This window comes from Rhea americana, unplaced genomic scaffold (genome assembly GCF_003343005.1).
Source record: "Rhea americana isolate MKP2758 unplaced genomic scaffold, rheAme1 scaffold_31, whole genome shotgun sequence".
NCBI classification, from domain to species: Eukaryota; Metazoa; Chordata; class Aves; order Rheiformes; family Rheidae; genus Rhea; species Rhea americana.
In genome coordinates, this window is record NW_028186435.1 from 5,989,862 (window position 1) to 6,016,546 (window position 26,685).

The window sequence follows — 26,685 nt, forward strand, 5'->3', positions numbered from 1 at the left end:
GGAAATTAGGCCTGTGAAGAAAATGCCAACTTTTTTTTTTTTCCCTGCAGACTGCAGTGCTGTATCAGCTAAACAAAGAAAAAAATGCAAGTGACTCAAAAAGCAATTTTCAACTTCCACCTCTGGTTTTAATCTTATGCGTCCTTTCATGTTTCCTTGCCAAYATCTCGAGGTTTTCCAAGTAATGAAGTGCACAGGGTTTCCAGTGGTTGCAATCATATGTAACAAAGCTCTCCTGACAGAGTAACACTCAAAAAGACAAAAAACTATGAACAGTTTTGCCTAAGCTGAGCTCCTCTTTGCCCTTCTCACGTTCCATGCAGAACTAAAGGAAATGCTGCTTTGGGATGTGAACATATACAGCCATATGATGGACTACTTTGAGCGTTGTTGGGATACGATGCGTTGCCACCACTGAGTCTTTGTAGATGCGTTTACGTCTGTKTGGGTGTGCGTATCTATTTAGGTTCCTGTCTGACTAGACGACATCATAAGTGTGTTACATGCACTTGTAAGTGAAATCTTGGAATGCTTAAAATCCCCCTGACTTTTGCCATGACTTCATAAAATCCGTAATTTTTATATCGTCCACCTTTCTGGATGTGTATGCCTTCTAATTGTAAAAGGCTCAGAAGCCTTTTCCCCTGGCCGCTGAGGTGCTTAGTGTGTGTGGTAGGTGACATGTGAGTTTGTCTTTCTCGCAGTTGCAAGACTCTGGAACTGGGCAGAAGCAGAAGAAATCCTAGAGCTGCAATTGTGCAGTCTGGCAATACCGCGTATAAGGATTCTCGCGTATTTAGTGAACTGTAATGACACAAAATTCACTGAGCCACGTACGTGGATGGACATCTGTATGTTATTCTAGCACCGCCACTGATAGTTCAGCAATTACGAGCTGCTAGAGAACTATAGAAACCGCTCTGCAAAATTCTTAAATTGGTCCTTAACTTCGCTGGGTCTTTCTTGGTTTCTAACTGTATTGTTTCCGCAGTAAGAAATCTCTTTGTATTGCTATAAACAGGGGCAGTGACTTTGATCAGATTTGCAGACATACGGATACCCTCTATAATTTTTCTCACAGCTCACGCAGCTCCAGCTCCTCTTGTGTGTTTTGGCCTGTTCCGATTGCCTCTGTAGCCCATCTGTTTCTCATCCGAGTGTGAGAACTGATCTCCGTTCTCCCTCTGTCTTTGGGTATGAGCGAGAGAGTCTCCCTATCTGAGTGGAACACGGTTCCAGTCAAGTGTAGGTGGCATCTTAAAAGTGTTTTTCTAAATGCAGGGTTGATTACAGGGCCTGATTTACAGTCCTCTTTACACTGGAGATTGGGCTGTTGTAACTGCATTTCCTGACTTGATTGCATTTGTAATGATGTGTTTCTGTATAATAAAATGAAGGTGTGATTTCAGTGTGGATAGATGTTACCTGCACTTGGCTTTAACCAAGCAGCAAAGCTCTAAATAAATGAAAGAAAATAAAACATATGAAGAGCACAAACCCTTCAGGGACTCTCAAACTAGGTGGTGGTTTATAGCCKAGACTGAAGCCTGTGCCATCGCGTCATATTGTTATTTTGGCTTACATTAGTTAAAAACCTTCACACAGTTATACAGAAGTACTTGATTCATTTCAAAGGTTCTTTCAGTTGAGAGTATAAGAAGCAAATGTTACATTACTTGCAGTGAACAACTGAACTCTTTTTCCATACGTCTGGATCTCCRTGGAGTTTGATCCGTGTCTGAAAGAGAAATTAGCTAAATTCAGAGCTATTTGAATCTGTTGATTTCTGGTTGGATGTAAACTCATTCCTCAGGTCAGACTATATTGCTGTTCTCTGTTTTCTTAGAGGTCAGATGCACTTCCAACACAACAGGAAAAAAAAGATTTGTCACGAACTTTTCCGAACTCCATCAGGAGAAGCAGCAGGAAATCAGCTTTTGTAGTTTTTTTGAACAGTTACTGTTTGGGAATAGCTGGAGTGAAGGGTTGGGAATTGGGGAACCAAAGGAAGGATTGAGACCTTGACACAGGTAACGGTTAATTTCTTGTTCTCTTTGGCCTTGGCAGATGCCCTCATTTCCCCTTTACATCCATCTGATCTTTGGATCATCTCTCCAATGACACTGTTCAATCCATTGCTCCACTTACTGTCCTGTTAGTAACAGGCTCTTTTATATGAAGACAGTCCATACTTATGCCATGCTATTTACCCTCTCAAATACTGTTTTAGGGTCAGTTCTCCAATAAAATGCATAATTCAGTTGATAATTGCACTCCCTGTCTCATCTTCTGTTATATTCCTCTGTTATTGATTCCATCAATTTAGAAACACTCATTCTGTGTTTTTTTCAGGTGTTGCTGGACTGTAAGTTATATTTTTGTAAATAACTTTGTAATCATTATTTGTGAAAAGTTTCCCTCCATCTTTACTTAGCTTCTTTGTTTTATACCAATAATTTGTCCAAGTTCCAAATCAGGAAGTTGACTAATACAGCCGTCTATCTGTAACACTAAAGGGCAAATAAGCAATTTTTGGATATTTTGAGCAATTTCCTGTTGGTAAAATGATTGGGAAAAGACTACAGATGAAATCTGCAGAAACACCTAGCTCAGATAAGCTTCTGAGTTGCTTAAGTATTTCAGCAGATGACACTAAATGTGGTGGTCTTGATTTCAAAAATGGAAAATATTTATTTCTGAGTTGCTATCCCATTGCTTGCTTGAGTTTATAGGAAATGATCACTGACAAATTTGCAGTGTCTTGTTGCTGAAAGTCAAAATGTTAGTCTGACTACTTGCAGTATTCTTTCTTTCCATTTCTGATGTTGATGAAATACAACATCTGTTTGGACCTGTTGTAGCTGAAAGAAATGCTTCAAAAGGTGAAATCTTGGTTTTGTTACAAAGACCATCAGCATTTCCCCAGTGCATTGAAATTTCCTGTAAATGCAGCTGACTTGTGGTAAGTGCTGGGAAGCAGGCCGTGAGCTCCGAATCCCAAATCCTTGGCACTCTTCTGTTCATGGCAGTGAAAGTGAGCACATGCGGTCTCCTTTTTTGAGACCACAGTTTGGAGAAAAAAAAATGTTGCGCTTTCTTCCACCCTGCTTTTGTGTGTGCACTACGTCATCGTGCAGTTTTGCATTAGTTGATTTTTGTAGGAAATCCTGTTAAGAAATTGTCTCACCACAACAGCTGTGAAATCTTAAGTGTATCAGAGGGGACTGTGGCAGTGGCATTCTTCGAGAATGGGCACAGGTTCTCTTATGTATCCGGTTTATGAACACTGCCCTACAGACGTTGTGGTGTGCTGATTTACTTTTCAGTTCCCTCTAGATTTTATAAAAAGCTGCAAAGTTCCTCTCTCACATTGACCTGTTTCTTTGACCCCAGGATGATGTTAGGTGTTAAACAGAGTATCACTGTTGTGATGGATTTGTTTTGTTTGTTCATTATGGAAAAAATAAAACCCATTCACAACAGTTTATTCTGACATAGAAGTAGAGGCAGGTCAGCATTAGTCTATTTGTACTTTTTAGTTCATAATTACTGTATTACATTTAGTTATGTATTAGGTAGAAATTTAGCTATGCAGTCTTGGTTGACATAAGACCTTAACATTCACTGACATGACCAAAGAATAATTAAATTGAAAGTCTTACGTTGCTCTCAGATGCGGTAGAATCCTTCCCTAATTCCTAGGTCAAGAAGTTTGCAAAAGATCTGCTAACCCAGCCCTAACTTTGTGCCTTCTTAGATGAACTAAYATGCCCATAACACTTGCTTTCCGTATCTGTAAGGGGAGAGGAGACAATATCAGAAATTACAGGAATCATTTCAAAAGAAGTCCCTGTTTATAAAGATTTGGACTGTAAAATTTGGCCTCCTTGCTCAGAAACTTGGTTTAACGTTTTAGAAGTTGCATCCTCCCCATCCTTTGAGAAGGAAGGGAAACCTAGGCCCTCTATGAGCCAGAGTGGAAAAAGTGGTAATTATGGGTTGGRTTTAGAAAATATACTCCAGAAAGGAGGTAAGTCTGGACATTTGAGGACCATGTTCATAGCATTAGTACCTCTCTGAGTGTGTTTGCAGGAGTGGAGAGTTGCAGATATTGTCTGCAACTGGAGTATTTCAAAGTAAGGTGGCCAGAACGTGTCTGCTACTGGAACAACCCTCCATTGGCAGAGAATGGACTAGACGATCTAATATCCTTTCACCATTTCTGTAAATTTTCTGACAGTGACATGCTTTGCCCCTCTCCCTCCATTTTCTGCCTGAAAATACGACGTTAGTAGAAGCACATGCATCGCAAGAAATACTAGGGAAATGATGGCAAGGCATAGTTTGGTTTATAGCTGTCTTGAGCGCTGTTCCCAGTGGAGGTTGGAAATACATGGCCAGAACTTCAGTGCTCCATTAGAGAGGAAGAAAGCTGGCCGTGGACCTGGAGATGGCTGAGCAGGTGGTTCAGTGTGAGCCCGTGCTACCTGGCGTGAGGAGGAGCAAGGCAGTTAGGAGGGGATGGGAAGCGGGCGCTAAGCCCGGTGAGGAGACCCAGGCACTCGTGCTGTCCTCCTGTCCCGTGCCGTCCCTCACTGGCAGATTTTTCATTCTTTGACAGACTTGGGGGTCCCTGTGGTGGCCACCTGCCAACCTTGTTATTAGTAGAGTCAAACATACTTCTGGGAACGCGGAGTGGAGGATAAATCGTTTGGTTGCTTGATTCTGGTGAACGTGTAATTAAGCATAGAGCGCTGACTTTATTGCACGCTCCCCCCCCACACACACCTCCACCTCGTTTCAGCCTCCTTGGTTAGCGAGCTGGTGGGATGGAGGAAGGAAAGGAGCCAAGTCTTCTTCTCCTGAAGATCTCGCTGAGCTGCTCCCAAGTTGTTTTGTCAAATTTAGTTTCGGCATAAGCCAAATTACCCCTTGCCTTTTCCTCCCTTTGGAGTAATTGAAGAAAATGTCACCGTATAAAAGGAACGGATGGACCCGTGGGAGCTCTGGTTCGCGCTGGGGTGTCCCACCAGGAGCCTTCTCCGTCCAGAGGTCTCCAGCTTCCTGATGTCCCTCCGGGCCCTGAGTCTGCCCAGCCTTGGCCAGGGCCACCCTGATGCTGCTGCAGCCCCTTGGCCCTTCTGCCCCCTGGTCTGGGAGGTTTGGGGAGCCCCTTTCCCCCCAAAAGGGGAGTCCCACTTCTGCCACTCACCCCATTTGCTCCCAGTGGTCCATTCGCAGTGTCGACAGCCCCAGCGTAAGAACAGGTCTACAGTACGCTCTCAAACAGTAAGGCCTGCTTGGCAGCTAACGGGGCCCTCCTTYTGAGCCGTAACCTCCCTCCAGCTAATAATGTATGCAGGACCTGAAAACAGTTTTCTAAATTAAATATAAGATTTATTATGGAACYTGATTATGGTGCCATCTGCATTATAGATCGTGCTCTGTTGTGACTGCACATCCTGAATCGACTGCATTTATAATTACATACGCCTGCAAAGCGAAGTAAAGAGGTGATTTCAGCAGCGCTAGGCAAGCAAGGCGTTAGCTTCCAAAAAGTCCCCATAAAAATGCATGAGTTGTGGGTGAAACTGGATGTGGAGTTCAGCAGCGGCTTATCATACATGTTTTTTTGTGAWGTGCTGCGCTACTAAGTGCTTCGGCATCTGCGAAGGTTTCTTTTTGGAGAATTGCGTGCTCCCCACTGAAGCGTATGCACCGGGTTTGCTAGCGCGGTGCTGGCCTTCCGCCCCTCCTCGTCCGTGCTCGGGGCACTGCCACGTCGGGCACCCGGTGCCCCAAGGGCCGTGGCAGCTGGCGGTTGTTCAAARGTAAAAGCTGCTCCCCAGATCAGTGCTTTGCTTTTTTTTTTTTTTTTTTTTTTTTGGTCCTGTTTTCTTCTAGTGTTTTTCTTAGAGTATTCTGTGTTCCTTACCTCTCTGAGGAAAAATCACTCTTGTTGCACCAGTAATTTTTTATTTTAAGGGTTAGCACTCTTACTACCCTTCCCTTTTCAGTCCTTCTGGAGGTAAATTTAGAGCTTGTCGTTTTCCTCCCTTCCTACTCCCCAGTTTCCAAAGGAAGGCAGTTTTTAGGTCAGAAACCAGTTCTGTAACAGCAATAAGGCGTTTTTGTTTGTTTGTTGTTTTGTTTTTTTATTGTAGAAAGCAGGCTTTTTTGTAGGGATCTTCCCCACTTGCCATATACGGCAAGACTTAAAGGGAAAAATGGGAGAAAATGGGAGCAAAAGGAATGATTGCTTTTTGGCTTTGTGTTTTATGCTTTTTTGTCCACTTTTTAATTGCCTTTATGTTGTGTGTGTATTTTTGGTCATGGATCCAAGTTTCTAACCAATGAGATTTGATGTAAAATATATTGGAGAATTTACAGATTTTTGCAAGGCCATTTACAGTGTTTTGTTTTTCATGCCTTTTTTCAGCTACGTTTCAATTTCTTTTTCTATCTATAAATCAGCTTTTTCTCTTTTTACCATCTTTTTGGTGAGCCAGCTGAGGAGCCAGATGAGAAAAGAAAGAAGTAAATATTTTCCCTTCCTTTTCCATGCTTAAATATCTCAGGTTTATTCTTGCACTTTTTTTTTCTTTTCCAGCTGTCTAAGACTGGCTGTAGAAGCTAAATAAATACTGGGGAACCTAAATAAGATTACAGCATTACTTTGGTAACCTTTCTTGATTGAATGGGTAGTGGATCTGTCCATAATGTAAAGCACTTAATGTAYTGAAGCATCAAAGAAAGCAAGCTACTAGTTCACCACTCAGGAGTTCAATTTCTGGATAATAACATTTATTTATAGGAAATAAGAGTTGGTTCTGCAAGGGCAAAGTAGATATTGTCACTCAAAGCATGGTCTTTTTATTAACCTCAAATTTATATGGTTAAGTAATTGTTGTATTAGTAACATTGAGTGGTAAGGAGAAAAAGAAAGACAGTTGTCGGAAGAAAATGCTGCTTGTTTATCTGTACTAGACTTGAACCGCTTGGACTGACTTTTCATACGCTGCACTGTAACAGCGGGATGAGCTATCATGAGCTTCAACGCAGGACCATGACGCTTGCGACCTTGCAGCCCATGCGCTAAAGGAAGTCATAGGTTTCCTTGCATGCATGGGTGTCAGTCCATGTATGTGCACAGCAAAAGGAGGAGGAAAGACTGTACAAAAGTGCCACTTGTTGAGTCTCTGTTTTCTTGAATGAGTCAGTTGACAAAAATTGTTGCTTTCTGCCTTTTAGTCTTTTTGTCTGCCTTTGTCTTTCTGTGGAAGTGGGGAAAAAATTACCTATATTCAATGAATACATAGCTTAGCTGTAACAAACACAGAATGCTTGGATATACTTTTTGTTTCTTAGTCTGACACTGTTCAAATTTAGAAAGGAGGGAAAATTGTGGCTAATTTTTCCATTTATACTCTGTTTTTCCTATTTCCATAACATTTTAAATTAGGAAAGTTGTAAGCGTGGTCTGAGGTTAAAAGCTTGTTACAAAATAAGAAAGGAGGATATTTGTAAAAGGAAAAAAAAATCTTTCATTTTCATGGCCATTTTCTTAAACCTGAAGTAAACATGAAGAAACGGAGTGAATTGCTATTAAGCAGCCTCTTCTGCTTTCGTATCACGTACTGAACAGACAATTGGTGGCGTATTTCCAGCTGGCAGAGCTGTCGTAAGGTAGCATGCAACTTCAGCTCCGTGTTTTGTTTTGTTTTGTTTTTTTCCTTTTTAATATATGATTGTGCAAGTCTAACTAAATTTATTGGAGAGTAAATATTCATTCGATATGTAAAATAAAGAATAAATCTGCAATTTGGATTCAGTGAGTAAACAGATTATCGCACTACAGGGCTTTTTCAATACAGCGGGTTCTTTAGACGCGTAAATTTTCAAAGCTGATGTGATGATCAACTTGGTATCAACTGTTAATTGGAGTTCCATAATCCTTTTTGTTTTTTAGTTTTTTTTTTTTTGAGGGAATAGAGGGAGGTAGCTACTTAAGGCCTCTTTCCTAATGGATGGTGTAGTAAAAAAGCCATTTCAGTCTATCATCTTTTTTTTATTATTATTATAAATAGTGAAAAATATACTGTGTTTTGATAGGTTTTATTTTTTCCCACATCAGATACTTGTTGTTCGAGACTAATAACGGTGGCCTGCTTTTGCTGCTTATTACATCTTGATCGTGTTTTTCCAAGCATTAGCTGCTTGTCTGAGCATTAGCAGCTTCTCRCAGTTGTTCCTCTTGTAAAATAGTGGGAGGTGATAATCCGACCCAGTTAAACTTGTGACGTACTCCGCTCGAGTGCACGTAGACCTGCTGGATGGGATCCTGCCTTTCCCTCCCCGCCGGCCCGTGCGCCCCGTTGCAGCCACGCAACGCCGTTCTGCRCCGCGGGCTGGTGCAGCCGCTGTCGGAGCAGCCATGGGCGAGGGACCGGCATGCTTCAGCTGACACCAAATCCACTGATCGGACTAGGATTTAGAGCACAGAAGCACTTGTATCCTCTGGGGCTGTTTGCATCGCCTGGGGGCGTCTAACATACTGCAAATGCTTAAAACACTGGTAAAATAGTGCGGCGTATGTGAGGCTTGAGCAGGCAACCTGGGTTTCCCAAATTTCAAGTGAAGACAGACTCTGTGTTTGGAGTACTTAGCAAAATCACTACATTTTCATGTAGCAGAGGACATAYTAGTTGTGGGGTATTTTTAAGATCGGATGCATTTCTCCACATCTTTTCCCAGGAATATCGGCACATAGTTAAAACAGCTAATACCAATCCAAAAGAAGCTATGGCTGGCTGGCTGTGGTTTAGTTTAGACACATACCAGAGAAGAAAATTGTTGAATTGCTCTTTTCTGACTTGTACTATCTGACTGGAGTTGGTGTAAATTTAGTCAGTTCACTTTGTTGAATATCAAGAGCAGTGTGATATGTAAATAAAGCTTTATCAGAATACATAGATTTAAAATTCCACAGTTGGTGAGGAAGCGTTAGCAGTATAATATAATACAAATATTTACACAGTAACTTCTAAGTCTTCAATAAGTGCTTAATATTTGAAATATGTGTTGTGAAAACATTGACTGATTAAGCCTTACCATTGCTGCTGCATCTGTATGCCGAAACATGCGATCACTTAGGACGCTGGAGAACTAAGGAGTAGTTCACCTAGCAATGCAGAGGCATTTTAACAAGTCATACCATTTTTTTTTTCAATTAGGATTCTGCATGATTTGCTGTCCAAGGCATGCTTAGCTCAATTCCTTCTTCCTGTTCAGAGCTGCCACTTTCAGAGGCTGCTGCATTCTTGCAACGTGACTAAACGTGGTCACGTGCCTACTGCATCCAAGACGGTTTCAGTAGCAAGATTGAGCTACCAAGTTTGTGCCTGCCCACAACAGGGAGTGTAATCACTGCCGGTCTACTCCTGTTTCTTGTGTCCGTCAGGGAGATTTGAAAGGGAATTACGCTGGGCCGTAATGATGGAAGGTTAATCTTTTGCTTGCACGCAGAGTCACAAGAGTGGTTCTGAGCTCTMGTCACTCTGCTTATTTTGCTGGGAAGAGAGGCTAGTGGGAGAGGAGATGCTCTCTTTGGGTGGGTGTATCTGCCTTGCCCAGCCCATCATTACATTCAGCCTCTAGTTCCAATATTACTCATGAGTGAGCTCACAAAACAGTAAAATCAATAAACTGCAAATTAAAATAAACAGAAACACAGCTCTAAAACTTGCCTGGATGGTTCTCTGCTGCCATCTCATTTGCCAAGTGACCGTAAGAGCCGATCCAATGCAGTGCTGCTTTCTGATCTGTTTTCTTTTTTGCCCTTTTCTGGCTGCCCTGTTTTGCCTTCTGCAAGTGCACAACAGAGCCAAAAACAGGGAGTGGCTTGGTATATGCTTCAGGTGCAAGAATAAGATTGAGTGTATTGTAGGTGGAGTGGGTATGGTCCCTTCAACAAGTCACAGACTTGATTACAGCCTGCATTCAGCACTATTATTTTGCTCTGGCCTTGCTTGACATTATGCTAAATAGGATTAGCCAGTTCCTGGGATGTTTTGGCATAAACCTTTTATTGATAATCTCTGCCCTGCCTAGACTCCAATGAGAATTTCATTTCACTAAACCGTATTTTTCCACAGAAGAGCTAACAGGCTGCTTCCATCAAGCTCACRGTCTTTTCCCTGGGGAGCAGGGGAGCGATGTGGCTGTTTGTGCAGGAAACCCAGCCCAAATAACCAAGTGCTGCCTCTTTTCCTATCGCAGGGTAATGCAAAGAGCTGCTACCTGCTGCTAGTGAAGGGACAGCCTCTCACAGTCCATCAGCCTCTGCTTCCTCCCACTCGCTGGGCAGCGGCTCTGCTGCTGGGCCAGGCTCTGGCAAGGCTGGCAGCAGGCACTGCTGTATGGGCTGGAGGGGTCTGGAGAGAAGACCCAAAATCCTAACTTGGCGTTTGCAGCTGCTGAGGCTGCAGGGCTTTCCTGTCTCTCTCAGTGGGACTGGCAACATGTTAAACTATTTTTTTTTTTCAGAAGGAAAGTGCAGCAGCAGGTGATTTTCTCAGAACCTGATGTTGGTGACTGTTGCTCAGGATGGTTTTAAAAGGCGGGTGAGGCCTTGTGGAACTGGGAAGATCGGGGAAGGGCCAGCTCTAAGGTGAGGCTAARTGCCAGCCTGACCCAGTGACAGGAACAGGACCATTGCAGCGACCTTACATGATGCCAATGCAGAAGACTTCAGACTTGCACAAGGAAGATGCAATTCTAATACTGCTCATGGTGTTTTTGCAAGGCTAAGAGCAAATAATCTTGAAATGAGCTGGCAGTTTTATGATAGGGTTTTATGAGCTTTTATGATGTTTATAATCTGACATTGAACTYGTAGTTTAAGAGGTGAAAGGTTTAAAGGAGCACAGTAGCAGAGATGTACCAGTAAATTTTGTCTGAGTGGAATTTGGTAATGTGCATCTTAGATGTGTTATTGATGTGCTGGGCTTGCTGCTAAAGTATGGGGGATGCAGTTCATGGTGTTTATCACCGAGCAAAACTGACTTCATCCTCGCTACRTGTTAAATATGGGAAAGAGTTTGACTGAACTTTAATAGAGAAAAAGACATAGGGGACGATCTGTCAGCCGGAGATGACTGCCTTGTGTAGTATAACCGTCTCGATCCCAAATGTAGTCTTTACRTTTCCATTCTAAATCCCACCCACAAAAAATTGTACGTTGTCCAGTTGCTTTCTTGTTCTCTTTTTTTTTCCTGACACCAGAAAAAAGTTAAAATCCTCTGTAATCTTAAAACCTGCATTCTTAAATGATGGCCTTTTCTTTTGTTCTTTTGGAGTAAATGATCAATTTTTTCTGCTTCTGGTCTTGAGATTGTGTGTTTAGTTCTTTTGATGGGCGTTTGCTTCAAGGGTTCTTCCTATAGAAGGCCAACTAAAGTCTCTCATTTTTTTTTTCATGCGTACAGTGTAATTCTGTTCTTAAAACTGGCTGTGTCTGCTTTACTGTGTTGTATCTTACTGCCCTTCTGTGGGGCTTGGGGAGCAGCAGATCTGTCGTTGGTTTAATACTTAGCTTTTTGAAATTTCTGTTATGTGCAGTCCTGTAGTTGTCTCCTGGTTCTTAGATTTGTAGTGTTTTGCTCTTGATTGCTGCAGAAGGCATAAACAAGCCTGTCAAAAGACTTCTTTTGCGCGCAGATTTCTGTGGGGGTGGCTGGCAGCCGAAAACCCCAAAATAGATCTAACAGCGAACGGAATGGCTTAAAGCCTTGAGGATTTAATTTGATCTTTCTTGTTGCCTTAAATATTGGGACTGAACGAGGATTTCTCTAGCAGCACAGAAGGTGAACGTGTTGGCACGCGACAGTAATAGAACGAGGGTCCGGACCTGCTGTCAGCGAGACGGTCTGTTGAAATGAGGGGCTGGGACGAGGCCTCTGTGCAGCAGAACATGTGCTGGAGACGCTCGAAACATGGCGGTGGGTTTTTCGGTCCTGGTAGCCTGAAGGTAGCAATGATTTGGCTTTGCCGTGCCGGAGCAGCTGCAGAATTCATTGGAGCTTAGAAGCCTGTGAGTTACAGCTGTGATGCCATTTACAGCTTTTATGGAAAAGCTCTTAAATTTGTGAAATGTGTTACTTTTTGAAGTGCATTATATTTGTAATTTGAATTCTCTAAAATTCTCTCTGAGAAAAAAGAGCTTTGAAAATCCCCTTCTCCCCGCTAAAACATGGGGAACATAACAGGAGGGGAAGCAAGCCTCTTAAATTGAGTGATAGGACACACAGATGGATTTGTAAGTGCTAAAATGTCAATTAATGCACTTAAAAGCTTAATGCTCGTCTTTGATGTTCTTCTAATAACTTCAATAAAGTTTGAATGTTGCCATTGATCGGGGAAAGGGGGAGGGATGAGGGAACTGAGCACAAAACAAAGTGGTTCTCCCAGAGCTGGGTTGCTTTGTGCTGTGTGATCCTTGCAGAAACGTGGGCGCGGGGCTGGGTGCGCGGCGCTGCTGCAGGCAGCCCTCCACCGGCCCGCGTGGCTGCTGCTGCCCGGCGCTGCACCTCCCATCATGCCAGCACGGTCTCTGCGCCGCAGGGCCGGAGCCCGTGCCTAGAGACTGCTGCGGGCCAGAAGGACACCCGTTGAAGAAATGCAAAAAAAAAAAAAAAAAAAAAAAAAAAAAAAATTTGCATTGCTATTTTTGAAAGCTCTGCTGCAGATTAAAAACAAAGTTCCACAAGTCGGCTGAAAAACCTGAGGGGGAAAAGATCGTGGAAGGTTCAACTTTTTTTTTTTGTTTGGTTTTTTTCATGGCCAGTTTAATATAGATCCTGTTATTGTGAAATACTTGTGCAATAACATTTGTTTTGTGCAGTTGGAAAGTTTGCTGTCTCCATAAGAAATACCTTTTTTGTTTGTTGGRTCACTTCCCACAAAAAGGGGACCCCCCCCCAATATCTTCCACTTTTGCTGTTGAGGGACCTTGATGTGTGGCCTCACGTATCACACCAGTTCTTAGAGCAACTACCAGCTGTTTCTGTTGCCTCCCTCCTAAATTGTAGGGAGAGCTGAAATGTGCACGTGGCAGAGGAGTGGGCTTCAGCATAGCTCTGCTGGAAACCCCTGGCTTCAGTGCACCGAGCAGTCTGCTGCACATTCAGTTCCAGGTAGTGTCCTTTACCCTCCCCTGGCACTGATTATTTGGAAAAATGTTTTGCAGAACCTTCTAGGAATTTACTCGCATGCATTCACCTGATTTTTTGCTGAGTGATTGTTTCATGGAGCAAATGCTTCTTCTTCTTCTTCTTCCCTTTACCCTCCCCTGGCACTGATTATTTGGAAAAATGTTTTGCAGAACCTTCTAGGAATTTACTCGCATGCATTCACCTGATTTTTTGCTGAGTGATTGTTTCATGGAGCAAATGCTTCTTCTTCTTCTTCTTCTTCTTTTTTTTTTTTTTTTTTAAGTTATTTATTTTCCTGGCCTACTAAAATGCCATAATTTGTTTGCTGGGTGGCATTTTGGAATTCAGATACCTTTAATACTGACGTGCAAGCCTGGGGAAACTTTAACTGTAGGTTTTCTTTGATTATATAGCTGGCCTTCATGCAGCAAATTTGCTGATGTAACTGAACTGATCTGAAAGCACATTTAGCTTAACTCTAGACTAAAGTCTGCTCATATCTCTCCTTAAATTGGCTTAGGAGTGAAGAGYACAGGTTCAGCTTAGCTCTCCCAGCTTTAAAGGATATTTTGCCAGTCAGGAATGTAATCAAGGACAAAAGATATCTGATAAAAGTCCCACTTTATTTGAGGAGTCAGTTAAGGAAAATCAACATGTGCCCTTAACGCAGTGTCAAAATGCCCATTCTAGGGGTCTGTGTCAAGAAAACTGATTTTCCGTCCCCCCTGCCAATCCCGTTCAGTAGAATTAATTCAGTTCAGTTAGGCATGCAGATCATGCCTCAGTTTCCTAGGAGAGATTTCCCRGCAATAGGTTTATCTCTGTCATTGCCCCGTGGCGCAAAGGTTGATAAAGAAAGGGGCAGGGGAGTGTCCTTCTCTAATTATTATGATTTTAAAATCTTCTTTTAAACCTGGTGATTTCCTGAATGAGGGACATCCCATGRGTTGACATAAAAGAGAACGATAACAAGTTAAACATTTCCTAGCTAGGGCAATGGACTCCTTATGTCCGCTGGACCTAGGTCAGGCCAGCTCTACGCAAACTGGCCAGTCTGTAGCCGTGCAGTCTTCCCAGCAGGTAGCTTCTGCTGCTGCTTGGCTTCAGCAGTGCTGCCCCCACCTTCCTTGCCGGCCTCCGCTGACAGGGGTTTGGCGGGGGAGCTCCTTGTGTAAGCTCACTCTATCGCAGTTTAATCAACGTGAGTCAGAGGAGGCAAGCCCTGCTGTTTCATCCCTTTGAGCCAGTCTCACCCATGTGCARAGAAGGGGGTTAAATGGGAGTAAGTGAGCTGCTGCACTTGGCTTATGCATGGGGCGGCTGTGTCATCTGGCAGGGATGTGGTGACCCTCCTGAGCCTGGAAGGGGTCCTCTGCCTGCCACCTTAAGTCTGCGAAAATGTCACGTTCCTAATGGCTGTAGTGATATTAAATAGCATAGCTAAGCTGTAGGGGTGAGAGCGTGGTACATTTGTTCCACTGAAGGAGCAGGCTAAGCTGTGCGTTTGCAGAGGCACTTTATTTCTCGTATGTGCTATTGCGCTCCTGGAAAGCAGTGTTTGCCCATATAGGTAGAAGAGCAATCTTTTTCTATGATGGGTAAGGCTTCACCATGCAGGTACCGAATGGATAAGCGCAGACCTCCTGTTGTACTTGTGTTGGAATTGTACTAGCTGCAGTGAGAGTTGTCCAGCTTTTCTAAAATCCTGACACCTCGGACCTTGCAGACRTTGTGAGATGACGAAAATTAGATCTTCTTCAAGTTAAACTCCATCAGATGCAAAGAAGACAGATTGATAACGTGCCATGTGTGTCTTTTTTTTCTTTCCTGCTACCCTGGTGCTATTTTGGCTTGTAAAAATGCTTGAATCAGGCATTCTGTCTGACAGCAAAAAAGATCCTAAGATAATTAGCAATATACAGAAGATTGGATTAGCTATTTTAAAGTTCACGTCTGTAGGTCTTATTATCAGATCTCTAAACTGTAAAAATCATTCTTTTTTATTGTACCCTGTCTATATAGTTGCCTACTGGAACTTAAACACCTTATAAAATTACAAGCTGAATAAAAATGAATTTAATTAGAAAAAAATATGCTTACATTGTAATTTTCTTGAGCTGTTGTTTTATAGGTGTATCTAAGGTGTACTTGGTGGAGAGTTTTAATTCCAGCTGGAGGCAGTAAAATTATTTGGAAAGCGAAACTTATAAAATCCTACGCGGTGATTTCTAACTGGGAGTGCAAAGGATATTTGGAACTAGCTGCTGTTCTTCACTTCTCTGTGTCTTTTTAATAAGCTCCTTTTATGTTCAAATTAATACCAGAGCCTTAAAAAGAAAATCCTGCCGTGGTTCTTGGTCTTTTGCAGCGTGATCTGAATTGTCAGATCAGCAGCCGCAGGAGCCTCCTACCTTTGCGTTTAATGGCCCGTCCTACCCTGTGCTTTGGCTCTACCATTTAGCTGTAGAGGTACGGGGCTGTGGATGGTGCAGGGCATGTGGCTGCCTTGACTACTGTCTCAGATGTCTGACATGCCAAGGCTCAAAGAGCTGATTTGGCAGCTGCCCAGCAGATTTTTTCTTTTTTTTTTTTTTTTTTAAATAAAGGCTCAGTTGGTGGCCAGAAACCCAGGCTGTCAGAGTTGCGTTATGCAAGAAATTGTTTCTCGGTAGAGGTTTCTAATCCAATTTCAGCTGTAGTTTTTAGTAGTCTCTAATCAAAAGTAAGTATGGATTATTTCACGGTGTTTCAAGGAAGTTAAGACTTGCAGTGAGAGTGTCCCTCCCTTCAGTTATATTTGTTTATTTTTCTTTAGACCTGTTCACCTACATGAAAAATTATGCTTAAATTAATTATTTTGGTCTCTAAGCAGGAGGCACGTACTCCTATACGTGCCTACGCTTTTGATGGTCGTTCAACTTTCACCTTAAGAGACGTTCCCCTTTGTAGAGAGTACGTCAAATAAGGAACACATTTATCAGTTCAGAGCTTTTGCTCAGGCATTGATTAGTTGTGAGCAGTCGTCAAAGAGAAGATCATACCCCGTCTGGCTTTGACCAAACCTAAATGTTGCTGGTCGTGTCCCTCTAACAGAAATACCCTGTTCCCCCTGAATGTCCTTCATTCCTCTCATGTAAATCAATCTGCTTAACAGTTTGTGTTACACTTGAGCATTGCGGGAAAAGGGAGTATGGCTCTTCTGCATGCAGTGAAATATTTGCGGTTTACAATTGTTACGCTATAGCAAAAACGATTTTAATTTCCTGACTGCCATCTGCAGTGCTCTCCCTCCCTCGCTGCGGCTGTGGCAGTCGGGTTTCACGGTTGCCTTGCATCAGCCCGGTGCGGATTGCTGCTAAAAGGAGCAGTCGTGCCTTTCCCCCTCCCAGCGCACCCCTTTCTGCGCTCCAGCTGTAGCTCCCGTGCGGCCACGTGGCTAGCAATGAGGGAGCTGATCTGGCTGAAAATAGTCTTTTTTTTTGTTGTTGTTGTTGTTGTTGTTGTTGTCTTGGCATGAGATTTTTGGCAGCTAGTTTCCATAGCCGAGCTGGTCAGAGGGCTGCACAAGAGCTGGCATTGGCACCGGGGTGAGGCAGCTCATCCAGTTTGGTCGCAGGGGCAATTTGCTTAAGCTGATTATGAAAATGCTCCCCAAGTCTGAATATTATCTCCTGCCGTCATGCCTTTTTCTTCCAGCACTCTGCCACCCTCGGCCTTTTGCGGCTTGTTTGTGCGTGCTGCCAGCTCCCATTAGAGCTCCAGACTCCTGCTTTCTGCATGTAAAATGATTGATTAGATTCTGAGTATGGCTTAAGAAAGTCATGGCTTTGGAGCAGTTGCTGTCAGAGAGAGATGATTCAAGCTGAAATTCTGTTGTAAGTTGATAAATGAGAAAACCTTAGACCTGGCTTTACTCCGAATTTGTTTGGGTTTAGCATTTCTTCAAGTGTTTAACTTGGCAGGCCAACAAGGGAAACAGTTGCTATCTTGTAAGCTTTCACTAGTTTCATATTGAGTACTATTTTTCTAGAGGTGCAGAGACATAGCCGAGGCCTCTGAGTTCACGTGCAAGAAACATTTAACATGTGAACTCACTATTTTTAAAGTATTTTGTTTTTTAGGCCTAAGATAAAATTAGGAATTATTTTTATGCCTCAATTCTGGGAGCCTAAACATTCTTTAGTTACTTGTATTTGGATAGAAAATTTCAACCACAGCTCCCCTATCCAAATGTATTCTTGCATGGGTAGGTTGAAGCACACTGCGCTTAAAGTTGTAGGCTTTAGTAACCCAGAAGTAGAACATTTCTCTCCCACGCTGCTCTTACAAGAATTATGCCTAAAAGAAGGAAATAAAATTCTAGATGCAGCAAGAGGCAGAGAACGTATTGATATAAAATCTACTGGTCAAGGTCTATAACATAACACACTTCCTTTGGAGAAGTTTTCTGAAAGTACTAGGAAAAAAGTCACTGTTGTTATCAGACGCACTTAATGTTGTGATGGTACCATTAATAAAGAAAATTTCCCCTTTCTTCATGCTAGTTAGCACATTTAAAAAACATGACCTATTTTCCTAAACTAGACAGAACAGATTATATTTTCCAGACGGCATGAGTCATTGTAACATCAAGTCTCCAAGCTGTATCAATCTTCATCAACTTAAGCCATTCACGAGGGTTTTTTTTTTCACCACTATATTTAAGCATTTTCTTCTGAATGAGAAACAGCTACATCCTCTCTGACTAGTTAAAAACTTGATTAAAAAGTTAAATATTAAGTAAGTGCAAACTGTATTGTGAGAGGAGAAGGGAGTGGAGGGACCTTGATAGTAGGCAAAAGACTACGAGGATACTGCTTTGGATTACTAGAGGTATCTCCAGTTTGCATAATACTGTGCTCAGCTGTAAAAAGTTTAAGCTGCRTAGTGGCTGCCAGAGTTGATTAGAAAGTTTTTTATTTTTATAGCTTCATTTGAATATTTTAGTCTCATTTCAAGTCATTCACTGAAAGTTCAAACCTTTGCTGGGAGTTTCTACTGAGAACCGTTGGTGCAGTCTGGTCGTGAAACTGTCCCCGCTCTCCTGCAAGTTTTGTAGGAGCGGAGTTGCGTTGATAGGCCGTAATGTTTTTATTCCTCTGCGGATCTGATGTGTATTCAGGGCGATGGCAAGGTTGCTGGGACTTTGCAATACAATGGAGACCTCTGCTAACTCAACAGGGGAAATGCATGTGTTTATATAATAGCAGAACTTTGCACTTCCTTACGAGGTTCACACTGGGCTGTACATACATAAAGGAAGTGGACTTTATACGTGAATGAGCAGGTTAATCACACTTAACGGTGGTAACTTGACTGCACAGAAGTTCCCTTTCAGTCTTAGGAGTAGTATCTAGATTTTGCACCTATAATTATTAGTTCTGGCTTTCCTTTTAAGGGAAAACAGGTATAACCRTTTTCCACTGATAACGTACAGCCAAAAGGCAAAATCTGTTGCAGGTCTTGAGTGCAGTGAATATGTATTTCTATTTTGGTCCTTCAACTGAAAAGTAATTTATACGATCTTTGAAAATGTGTTGTCTGTTTTTCATGCAAAAGGCCAATTTTTGTTTTGTTGCTAGTTAAACACAGGGAAAAAAAGCTTTGAAATAGTTTTCCTTCAAAAATATCCTTGAGGAAAGGATAGAAACTTGTGGTTTATTTTTCYCATTGCTTCAAAATGACCTCCTTACATCTGCGGGAAAGGCTCTCTGGGGGCTGTTGAACCATGAAAACATATTCATTTAAGGCATTGGGTGCCACAGTGATCTTAGCTGAGCATTGGCTACAATGCTGGAAAAAGCAAAAAGAGGGGGTTTGTGTTTTGTTGTTTTGCTTTCTGCAACCTGGCATGAAGAATGGGGTCAGGAGATGCGTGCTTGGGAAAGACCCAAAGAAAGAACTGGAAATACGCCAGCCACGCTGAGTCATAACACACATGCTTACAAGTATCTTTGTACCTTACAAAGTCCTGACTTTTCAAATAAAACCATCACTGCTGCTAAAGTATTTACATAAAGTAAAACAAATAGCTCTGAGTGCTGCATGCATTCTCCCTTGTCCCAGCACTGTTTTACCCCGTGAACTATGACTCCTGTTTGCTTAAGGCAAGGCTAGGCCGGGCTGAAGAACGCRATATCTGGTGATGAATGAATGGAGAAACTCGAGTCGTGTGTATCGGTGTGCTCCTGCCGCGGAGCACAGCAGCCCACCACAGCCYGTGCTGCTTTGCCGTGCAGCCCAGCTACCCGGGGGGGAGCTCTGAACGATACTGGTGGTACGCCTATTGACCCTATTACCAAAATATTTGTTTATTTATTTGTGCATACATCCATGCACACGCACGTACGTGTATATATATATATATATATTTCTTTCCAAAGTGGGAGTGCGTGGCAGTAGCTGGTCGTGCTGTTCTGCAAACGTTGTCTCGACGTCGCCTGCAGGCAGGCGGCAGCCCYGTCACGGTGCACGAAYGCTGCCYGGCCCCCGTTAACGCGGAAGCCTGYGCAGCAGCGTGCTGCCAACCTAAGTGGAGATTGCAGCCCTCCRCCGGCCCCTCGTGTTGTGCTTGCTGAGCTCTCACCTGGCTGCGTTGGTTCAGACGTAAACATACGGTGCGCAGTTCCCCCCAGGCTGCATAATGGGGAAGGCAGGGGGATAAATTTTTTAACGGTTTAAAGGAAATGGTACGGTTTTGGTCTTTAACTCTGTTCCTGGGCTTACTTCGCTGTTTTCTTCTGCTGATTACTCACCAAGTGTACGAGCTAATCAAGCTATCGGACCAGGAGGCAGAAGTCATCTAGGCTGACCTTGTGCACAGCAAAGGCTATGGGCAAATGGTGATGAACCTATYATTTCAAATGTTGTTGAGTCCTTTTGGGGGGAATATGTCAGTAATGGACAGTCCCTGTAAGTTGTTTCAATAGCTAATTACTCTCACAGTTGAAGACCTTGTTCCTTAACGCTGATTTAATCTTTTCTGAATTTTGAGTTCCAGCTGTTGGATAATATTATACCGCTCTTTGCCAGATTAAAGAGCTATCTATTACGAAATTTCTACTCCCTGTGAAGGCATTTAAAGACAGCAAGCAAGTCAGTCCCTGTGATTCTTTTTATTTTATTTTATTTTWTTGGAGAAGTTGCATAGCAGGATCTTCAAGGGAAAGCCCTGAGGACCATAATGTGACCAGTGGTAGGTGGGTGTGTGTGCTGGTTCGGTAAGGCGGGGKGGCTCTTCCACTTGGCCGCTGGAGTGCGGAGCGAGTTGGACAGCAAATCTTCCTGAGCTGACAGTACGAGACAGAGAAGTCTTGACCCACGTAATTGCAGCTGGACGTGTCAGGAGTTGGAACGGGTTAGCCGCGAGAGGCGGGCTCCAAGTCAGCCGCTYTCCGGCTTGCGGCTGCTTTTGTGCTGCACGCTGGAGGGAAGATGCAGCCGACGATTATGAAAGATTTTTATTGCTCCTACGTATGGAGTCATACAAATGTGGGCATTGGCAGTGGCTTAGTCCCTTATTTTGCTGACCTGGGATAACACAGCGTAGGAGAGCTCGAGGTCTCCTTTTAAAGCCRAGCGAATGGCGCGGGGAAAGCCCACAACAAAGCCGCGGCTGCGGCGCTGCGACTGCGGTCTCGGCCGCCCGGGGCCGGGGCGAGCTCCGACGCGGAGAGGCTCCTCCGTGAGCAGTTTCTCGGAGAGCGCTGCAGATACAGCATTACAAGTCCATGTACGCAGAGCGCGCCGTGGCTGTGCGGTTGTAAAAGAGCATTGCGAAACRTTCCCGCACCGTTTCGGCGGCGGTTTCTCCACCGCCTCGGGCAGCGCGGCGGGGCAGGGGCCGCTTGGGCAGCTGGGCTGGAGGTTTCGGCTGACACCGTGGGAGATCTCGGGGGCTCGTGGCCATTCCTTCGCGGGGGCAGCATGTCCTCTGGGGAGAGGGAGGTAACTTCAGACCGTTAAAAAAAAAAAAAGAAAGAAAGAAAGAAAAAAACCACACATTTACATGAAACCAGTTTGCCTAAAATAGCCTGTGTGATGGCCTCTCGTGCAAGGGGATCATTTGCTTTCCTCCTGAACTCTTAAGTGGGATGTTCCCAAGAAGATATTATACCCTTCCGAGGTCATTTAACACCCACCACCACCCCGGCAGCCTGCCCACTTGATCAGGGCATGCCAGGAAATCCATACAGATCAGGCCTGTCAGCAGATTTTACCCTGTTGCTTTTGCAACAACAAATGCTGCCGTGTGTTCGCTGCAGTGAGCTGCGTCACGATTAAGTGGATTTAAGTGGGATCCGTTTCTTCAGTTGTTGTGTTTTTTTTCTTTTCTTTTTTCTTTTCTCTTTTTCTTTTTTTTTTTTTTGCTGCGTTTTTAGCAGAAATAAAAGGGCCAGTGGGATCCGTAAATAGCCCTTGTTTTCGTGCAGCCTTCGGCTCTTCAGGGGATGCAGCATCTGCTCCTGCTGCGGCGGAGGAGGAGCAATAGTTCGTGTTAGCGGCTTCCCCGCTTCGGGATGGGCCTGGTGTTTTAGAGGGAAAAGATACTGGCTCGGCGCAGGCCGAGAAAGGCAGCCTGTCATTCAGGCTGCGRCGTACGTTAACTGAAAACGATGATTGCACGCGTGTCTCTCCGGTGTGCGTGCCTTAAAAGTATACAGAAACGTTGGCTGATGGTTTTGCTGCCTCCGCAGGGCTGTTCTCACCCTTTTCCGTGCGCTTGCTGCCGCTCACGTTAAGGGTGCGCGCACATGCGGACGAAGGGAGAGAGCGGCGTCCTTAGGCTTGTGTCTGTAACGCGGACGAAGGCCTTGGGCACCAAAGTGTCCCCCCCCCCCCCGAGAAAGACCACAATTTCCTTAAGGATTTAAGCAGTAGTTCACTCTGTAGCTTTTAGTCCGTCATAGGACCGGAGATTTGGGCCAGGCGTTGCCGGCAGGCTCTCGGCGAGGCGGGATTTCTTTGGGTTTGCTTGCAGGCCGTGCCGGCCCACGGGGAGGCGGCCGCGGCTGCTTCGGCAGCTTCGGCTCGGACGAAGCGAGCTGCGGCTCTCGGTATTTGTTGTCGGTTCGAGTTAGGGCTGATGTCGCGTTGGCAGCAAAATGGTGAGCTGAGGTTGTTTGTRTAAACTTCCGTTGACTAAATAACTGGCCGTACTAGTGCTTTTAAAACGCTCGCCGGGGGACGTTTTCCCCCGTTGCTGCGGGTGTTGAGTCTCGAYGTTTGCTGCCTTGGCGTGGCGCTCCTCATGCTCTGAGGCTCTCCGGGCATAGCTCAGTGTTGTTCAAAGTATAGTAGCTTGTCCCCAGTGCGAAACGAGCGTCCCGCTGCCAAAACGCTAACTGCTTGCGCTGCCGCCATCGTTTTGTCTTTTTTAGTTTTTTTTTTTTTTTTTCTTATTTTGGCCAAGTAATTTGTCATACAGTTGAGGAGGGGGAAGTGGTTGTGATTGGAGTTCAGCAGCTGACTGCCAGTCTGAAGTATCTCACCGGAGGAGCGAAGAAAAAGCTACCGATGGGTCACCCTAAACTGTTTTTTTTTTTTTTTTTTTTTTTTTTTTTTTAATCGCGTTGGTCACTTCTTTCACACGCGAGAGGGCGAACTGTCTCGCCTCCTGGCATGGGTTGCCGACGCGGCTGTTTGGGCTTCCCGGTGAAGGGCGGCAGTGTGCCGTGTTGCGCTCACCCATCGAGGCCTGCCTGGAAATGTTAATCTTCTTCTTGCTTGGCTATCGTAAGGACCCTCGGACAATGCTAGGGAAATTGGAACTTATGAAAATATAACATTAGGAAAAAAAAAAAAAAAAGAAACTACCTGATCTCAGTGATGCCGTTATGTCAATTTGCTGACTTAATTTATTTGCATGCTAAAGGCTGTAGGGAAATGCTTTTCCAGGGAATTAATCTTTTAACTAAAGATAKTACTAAACATGACGTACACTAGTATTCCTTTTGACAATATAGCATTTGTCTTCTAAAAATAAAGTGGAAAACGCATGTCCCGTGGACCAAATTCCACTCTGCTTTACACCGAGATAAACTCAGAGTAACTTCATTGTTATCAACTACATTGTAATGCTGAAATAAATATAAATCACTRTATCAGAGAAATGATAATGTAGCATCGGCATATAAATATGCTAAGCCATGAGGCAAAAATGAGAAGAAAAGTTGGTTCACTGAACTTACCTCTTAATTTTATTCAGCAGTCAAATAAATGTTTTTTCTCCTCTTCATTGTCTGCGGGAGCACTTCCTGGCTGAGATAAATTTCTCCATGAGGCAGAGGGATTCATTATAGGGATCTGAAAAATAAGTTTCATTTCCTGCSTAGCACCTGGTACAGAGCTACTGCTATTAGCAAGATAAGGGATTAGGAGGGCTAATGGTCTGATTTGATGGAAATAGTTATCCTTCTGTTTTGTTTTAATGCCTGTTGTTTTTAGGTTGCCTTTTGTTATACAGTAATTTTCCTCAGCTTCTCTTTTTTTATGATCAAAAATAATTTGTTGACTGCTAAGCTTTTGAGTTGTCTTTTTTTTTTTTTTTCTTTTTTGATACATACAATTAATACCTTGTTTTCGTTACCATCTTTTTTAGGATGACAGTGATGGGATTCCATGGTCGGAGGAGAGGGTGGTACGGAAAGTCCTTTATTTATCTCTAAAGGAGTTCAAGAATGCACAGAAGAGGCAACATGGTGATGGCATTAACGGAAGTCTCAAGGCAGTGAATGGTAAGTGTCCTCTTTGGTACAACTGGAAGAATTCAGTCATTTTAATTGCAATTCTTTTGCTGTAATGAGGAAGGAGACAGTGCACCATCTGGCAAACACTGTGCCCCTTTCAGGTACACAGAAGAGCYTGTTTTTGAAGTGCTTAAAATGGCCAGTTGAACAACCCTTACGTTTTTGTTTCTAACAAGCTGTTCTAGATGGGGATCAGGGTGAAAGGTAGGTGTCAGGAAAAAGGCCAGAGTGAGGYTGCCATTCCACAGAAAGCGAACAACTTATCTGATCTGTCCGTTCCTCAGTGTACTGAATATGTTGACGAGGAAGGTATCCATTTCAGAGATGATGAAGTTCTTGAAAATTTATTGAAAATTTGAGGCTGGATCAATTAGAACAGTCTGAATTAGTTCTCCTGATGATGAACATTTGGACAGAATTTAGCAATTCTTTGTTATTTAGTTGCAAGAAACTGGCTAACTAGCATCTGTATCTCCTGAGTAATCTCAGGACATGCTGTCTATTGTCCAGAGATGTAATAGCATTAAGAGATTAAAAAAAAAAAAAAAAAAAAGAATCAGGGAATTTAAGGCAAAAAGACTAGGACACTAGATTTCCTTAGTTCAGCTGTTCACTAAGCAGTTATTTCAAAGTTTTAAAAGCAGATACAGAAAAATGTAAATGATACAGACTTGAGGAAGGAGTTTAATTTTATTTATTTAATCYCGTGGCCAATTAGTATATGTCTATATCTTGCCCATTCCTTAACACCTCGCTTGAAAAAGCAATAGTGCCGTGASAGGTGAGTATAAAGTGCGTCTCTTTTGAATTCACTCGCTGACACAAGRCCTTTCCTTAAAAAGGCTTTGCCATGCCGGCTCGAGCCTTGGTAGTGACGAGTAGTAGAATTCAGATTTCTGGGCAGGCTTATTGTTTTTCTTTTCATTCACAAGGTATTGTTTGTTTGTTYGCTTGTTTTTTGTGGAGGTTTATAGCAGTTCGTTTTAAGCATGTGCATAACTATAGATGTGCTAATGCATTAAAGCAGCAGCTGGGTGCTTATTTGGTTTGTTATTTGTATTTATACATAGCTTGGATTTTTGACATGGTGAGTCAAATCTCACTGCGTTTTTACTGAGTGTTATTGCTGACAAGGCAAAACCCAGCAGAATGGTTGGATAACTGCAGACGACATGATAAAGTTATTGTATTGCGTAAGCAGTTGCAAACTCTTTAACGTGATTAAGAAGACTTCGGAGTGCAGTAATAATATCAGATACTGATCTGAAGGGAAGAGGCATCCAGCTTTATCAGCAAGCCATTACTAAGATTGGAGGGTGTACACAAAACAATTCTGGCTTTTTTTCCTCCAGCACCTCTGCATCATTGATCTTCTGTCAAACACAATTTCTCTTGGAAAGTTTCTTATTCCATTGTGGAGGTTTTGTTTAGTCAAAGGGAAAAAAGTCTAGAGGCGTGAAGCACAGTAATTGTGTGTTAGGAGGCTTTGATTGTGTGCCAGGTTACAGGATGACTGAGGTTTTTATGGTGTCTAGTTTCTCCAAAGGCAGCTTAGATGAAAAGTGAGTTGGCTGGGAATGCTATGTCAATATAGGTACCAGACATGGAATATGCCACAGGCTTCCCCTGGCAGTGACATGGCTCGTGTCTTCAGAGCTTACTTCTCTAATTCAGAATTGTAGCATCCAATGATTTTTCTCCTTCATGGAAGTTGGTGACCAAGGCTAATGTTTTTTGTTGTTTTCTTTTGTCTCTTTCTCTCTCTCTTTACTTAGAGTGGTATTCTGCATTAGTCCTTTTGTTTGTTAAATGATTCTTTAAATATCTTGTGTCAGTGCTGCTCCATTTCAGGAACATTGTCCAAAACCCTTTTTATCCAATAATATCTGAAGGGATGTTATATATAATAAAACATTACAAAAGGAAGCAGGATTGATATTGTGTGGTGACATTGAGGAAAATCTGTTTAAGTGTGTATTTCCATTACATCTCTTAAAAAATATAGCCATGTATTTTAAAATCCACAGATCTCTATGAACTGAGGAAAAGCGAGTCATTGTAAATACTTACAAAGCTATTCTGAATTTAGGAAAAAGTAATATTTCAAGGCAAAGCCTTAGAGCCATGATTTCATACTGCTGGTGTGAAAATTTTTTCCTTGCATGTTCCGGTATGTAGGCCACAGCCAGTGTTTCTTGTGTGCTGCTCCGAAGGGTCTCATGCATTTAAGTTACTGGCTTGTGTGAGTGATCGCTTTGTTCATAGTGGGCACCCATTGCTCCCTTGGGAGATGATGTCCCCTGTAAAGCTGGACTTCTCTTTAAGCACCTGTCTTGAATGCTGTTTAGACTAGTTTGTCTTGTATATTTAAAGGAAAAAGGTGCATCCAGTGTAGAGTTTGTGCTGCACAGCTCTGTAACTGTCCCTGGTGAACTCTAAATGATGTCACTCCTTCAGTTGTTGAAAATCAAATAGGTCACACGCAGCAAATGTAGCCACTTCCAGGAGTGGGAAGCAAGAGCCCGATAGGAGTTGAAGTGCTCTGAGCTCCCTGCTTGTTGCGCGGCAGTGGGTTGGTCTCACAGACTTCCAAGAGCTCAGGGGACACCAAGGTTTGTGGTCAACTAGATAGCACAATTTGATCTTGGTGCCACCATCTGTATTGCAGAGAGAGGGGTTTGGTGGTG

The 26,685-nt window shown here is 43.2% G+C and overlaps 1 protein-coding gene across 2 annotated transcripts in view; it reads left to right on the plus strand.

Annotated features, from left to right (window-relative positions):
• Positions 1–26,685, plus strand: part of JARID2 (jumonji and AT-rich interaction domain containing 2) — a 227,874-nt gene that overhangs the window by 73,940 nt on the left and 127,249 nt on the right. For both annotated transcript variants that reach the window (XM_085310056.1, XM_085310057.1), the window contains exon 2: positions 23,851–23,986. In XM_085310056.1, coding sequence (XP_085166182.1) covers positions 23,851–23,986 — 136 coding nt within the window. The remainder of the gene's footprint in view (positions 1–23,850; positions 23,987–26,685) is intronic.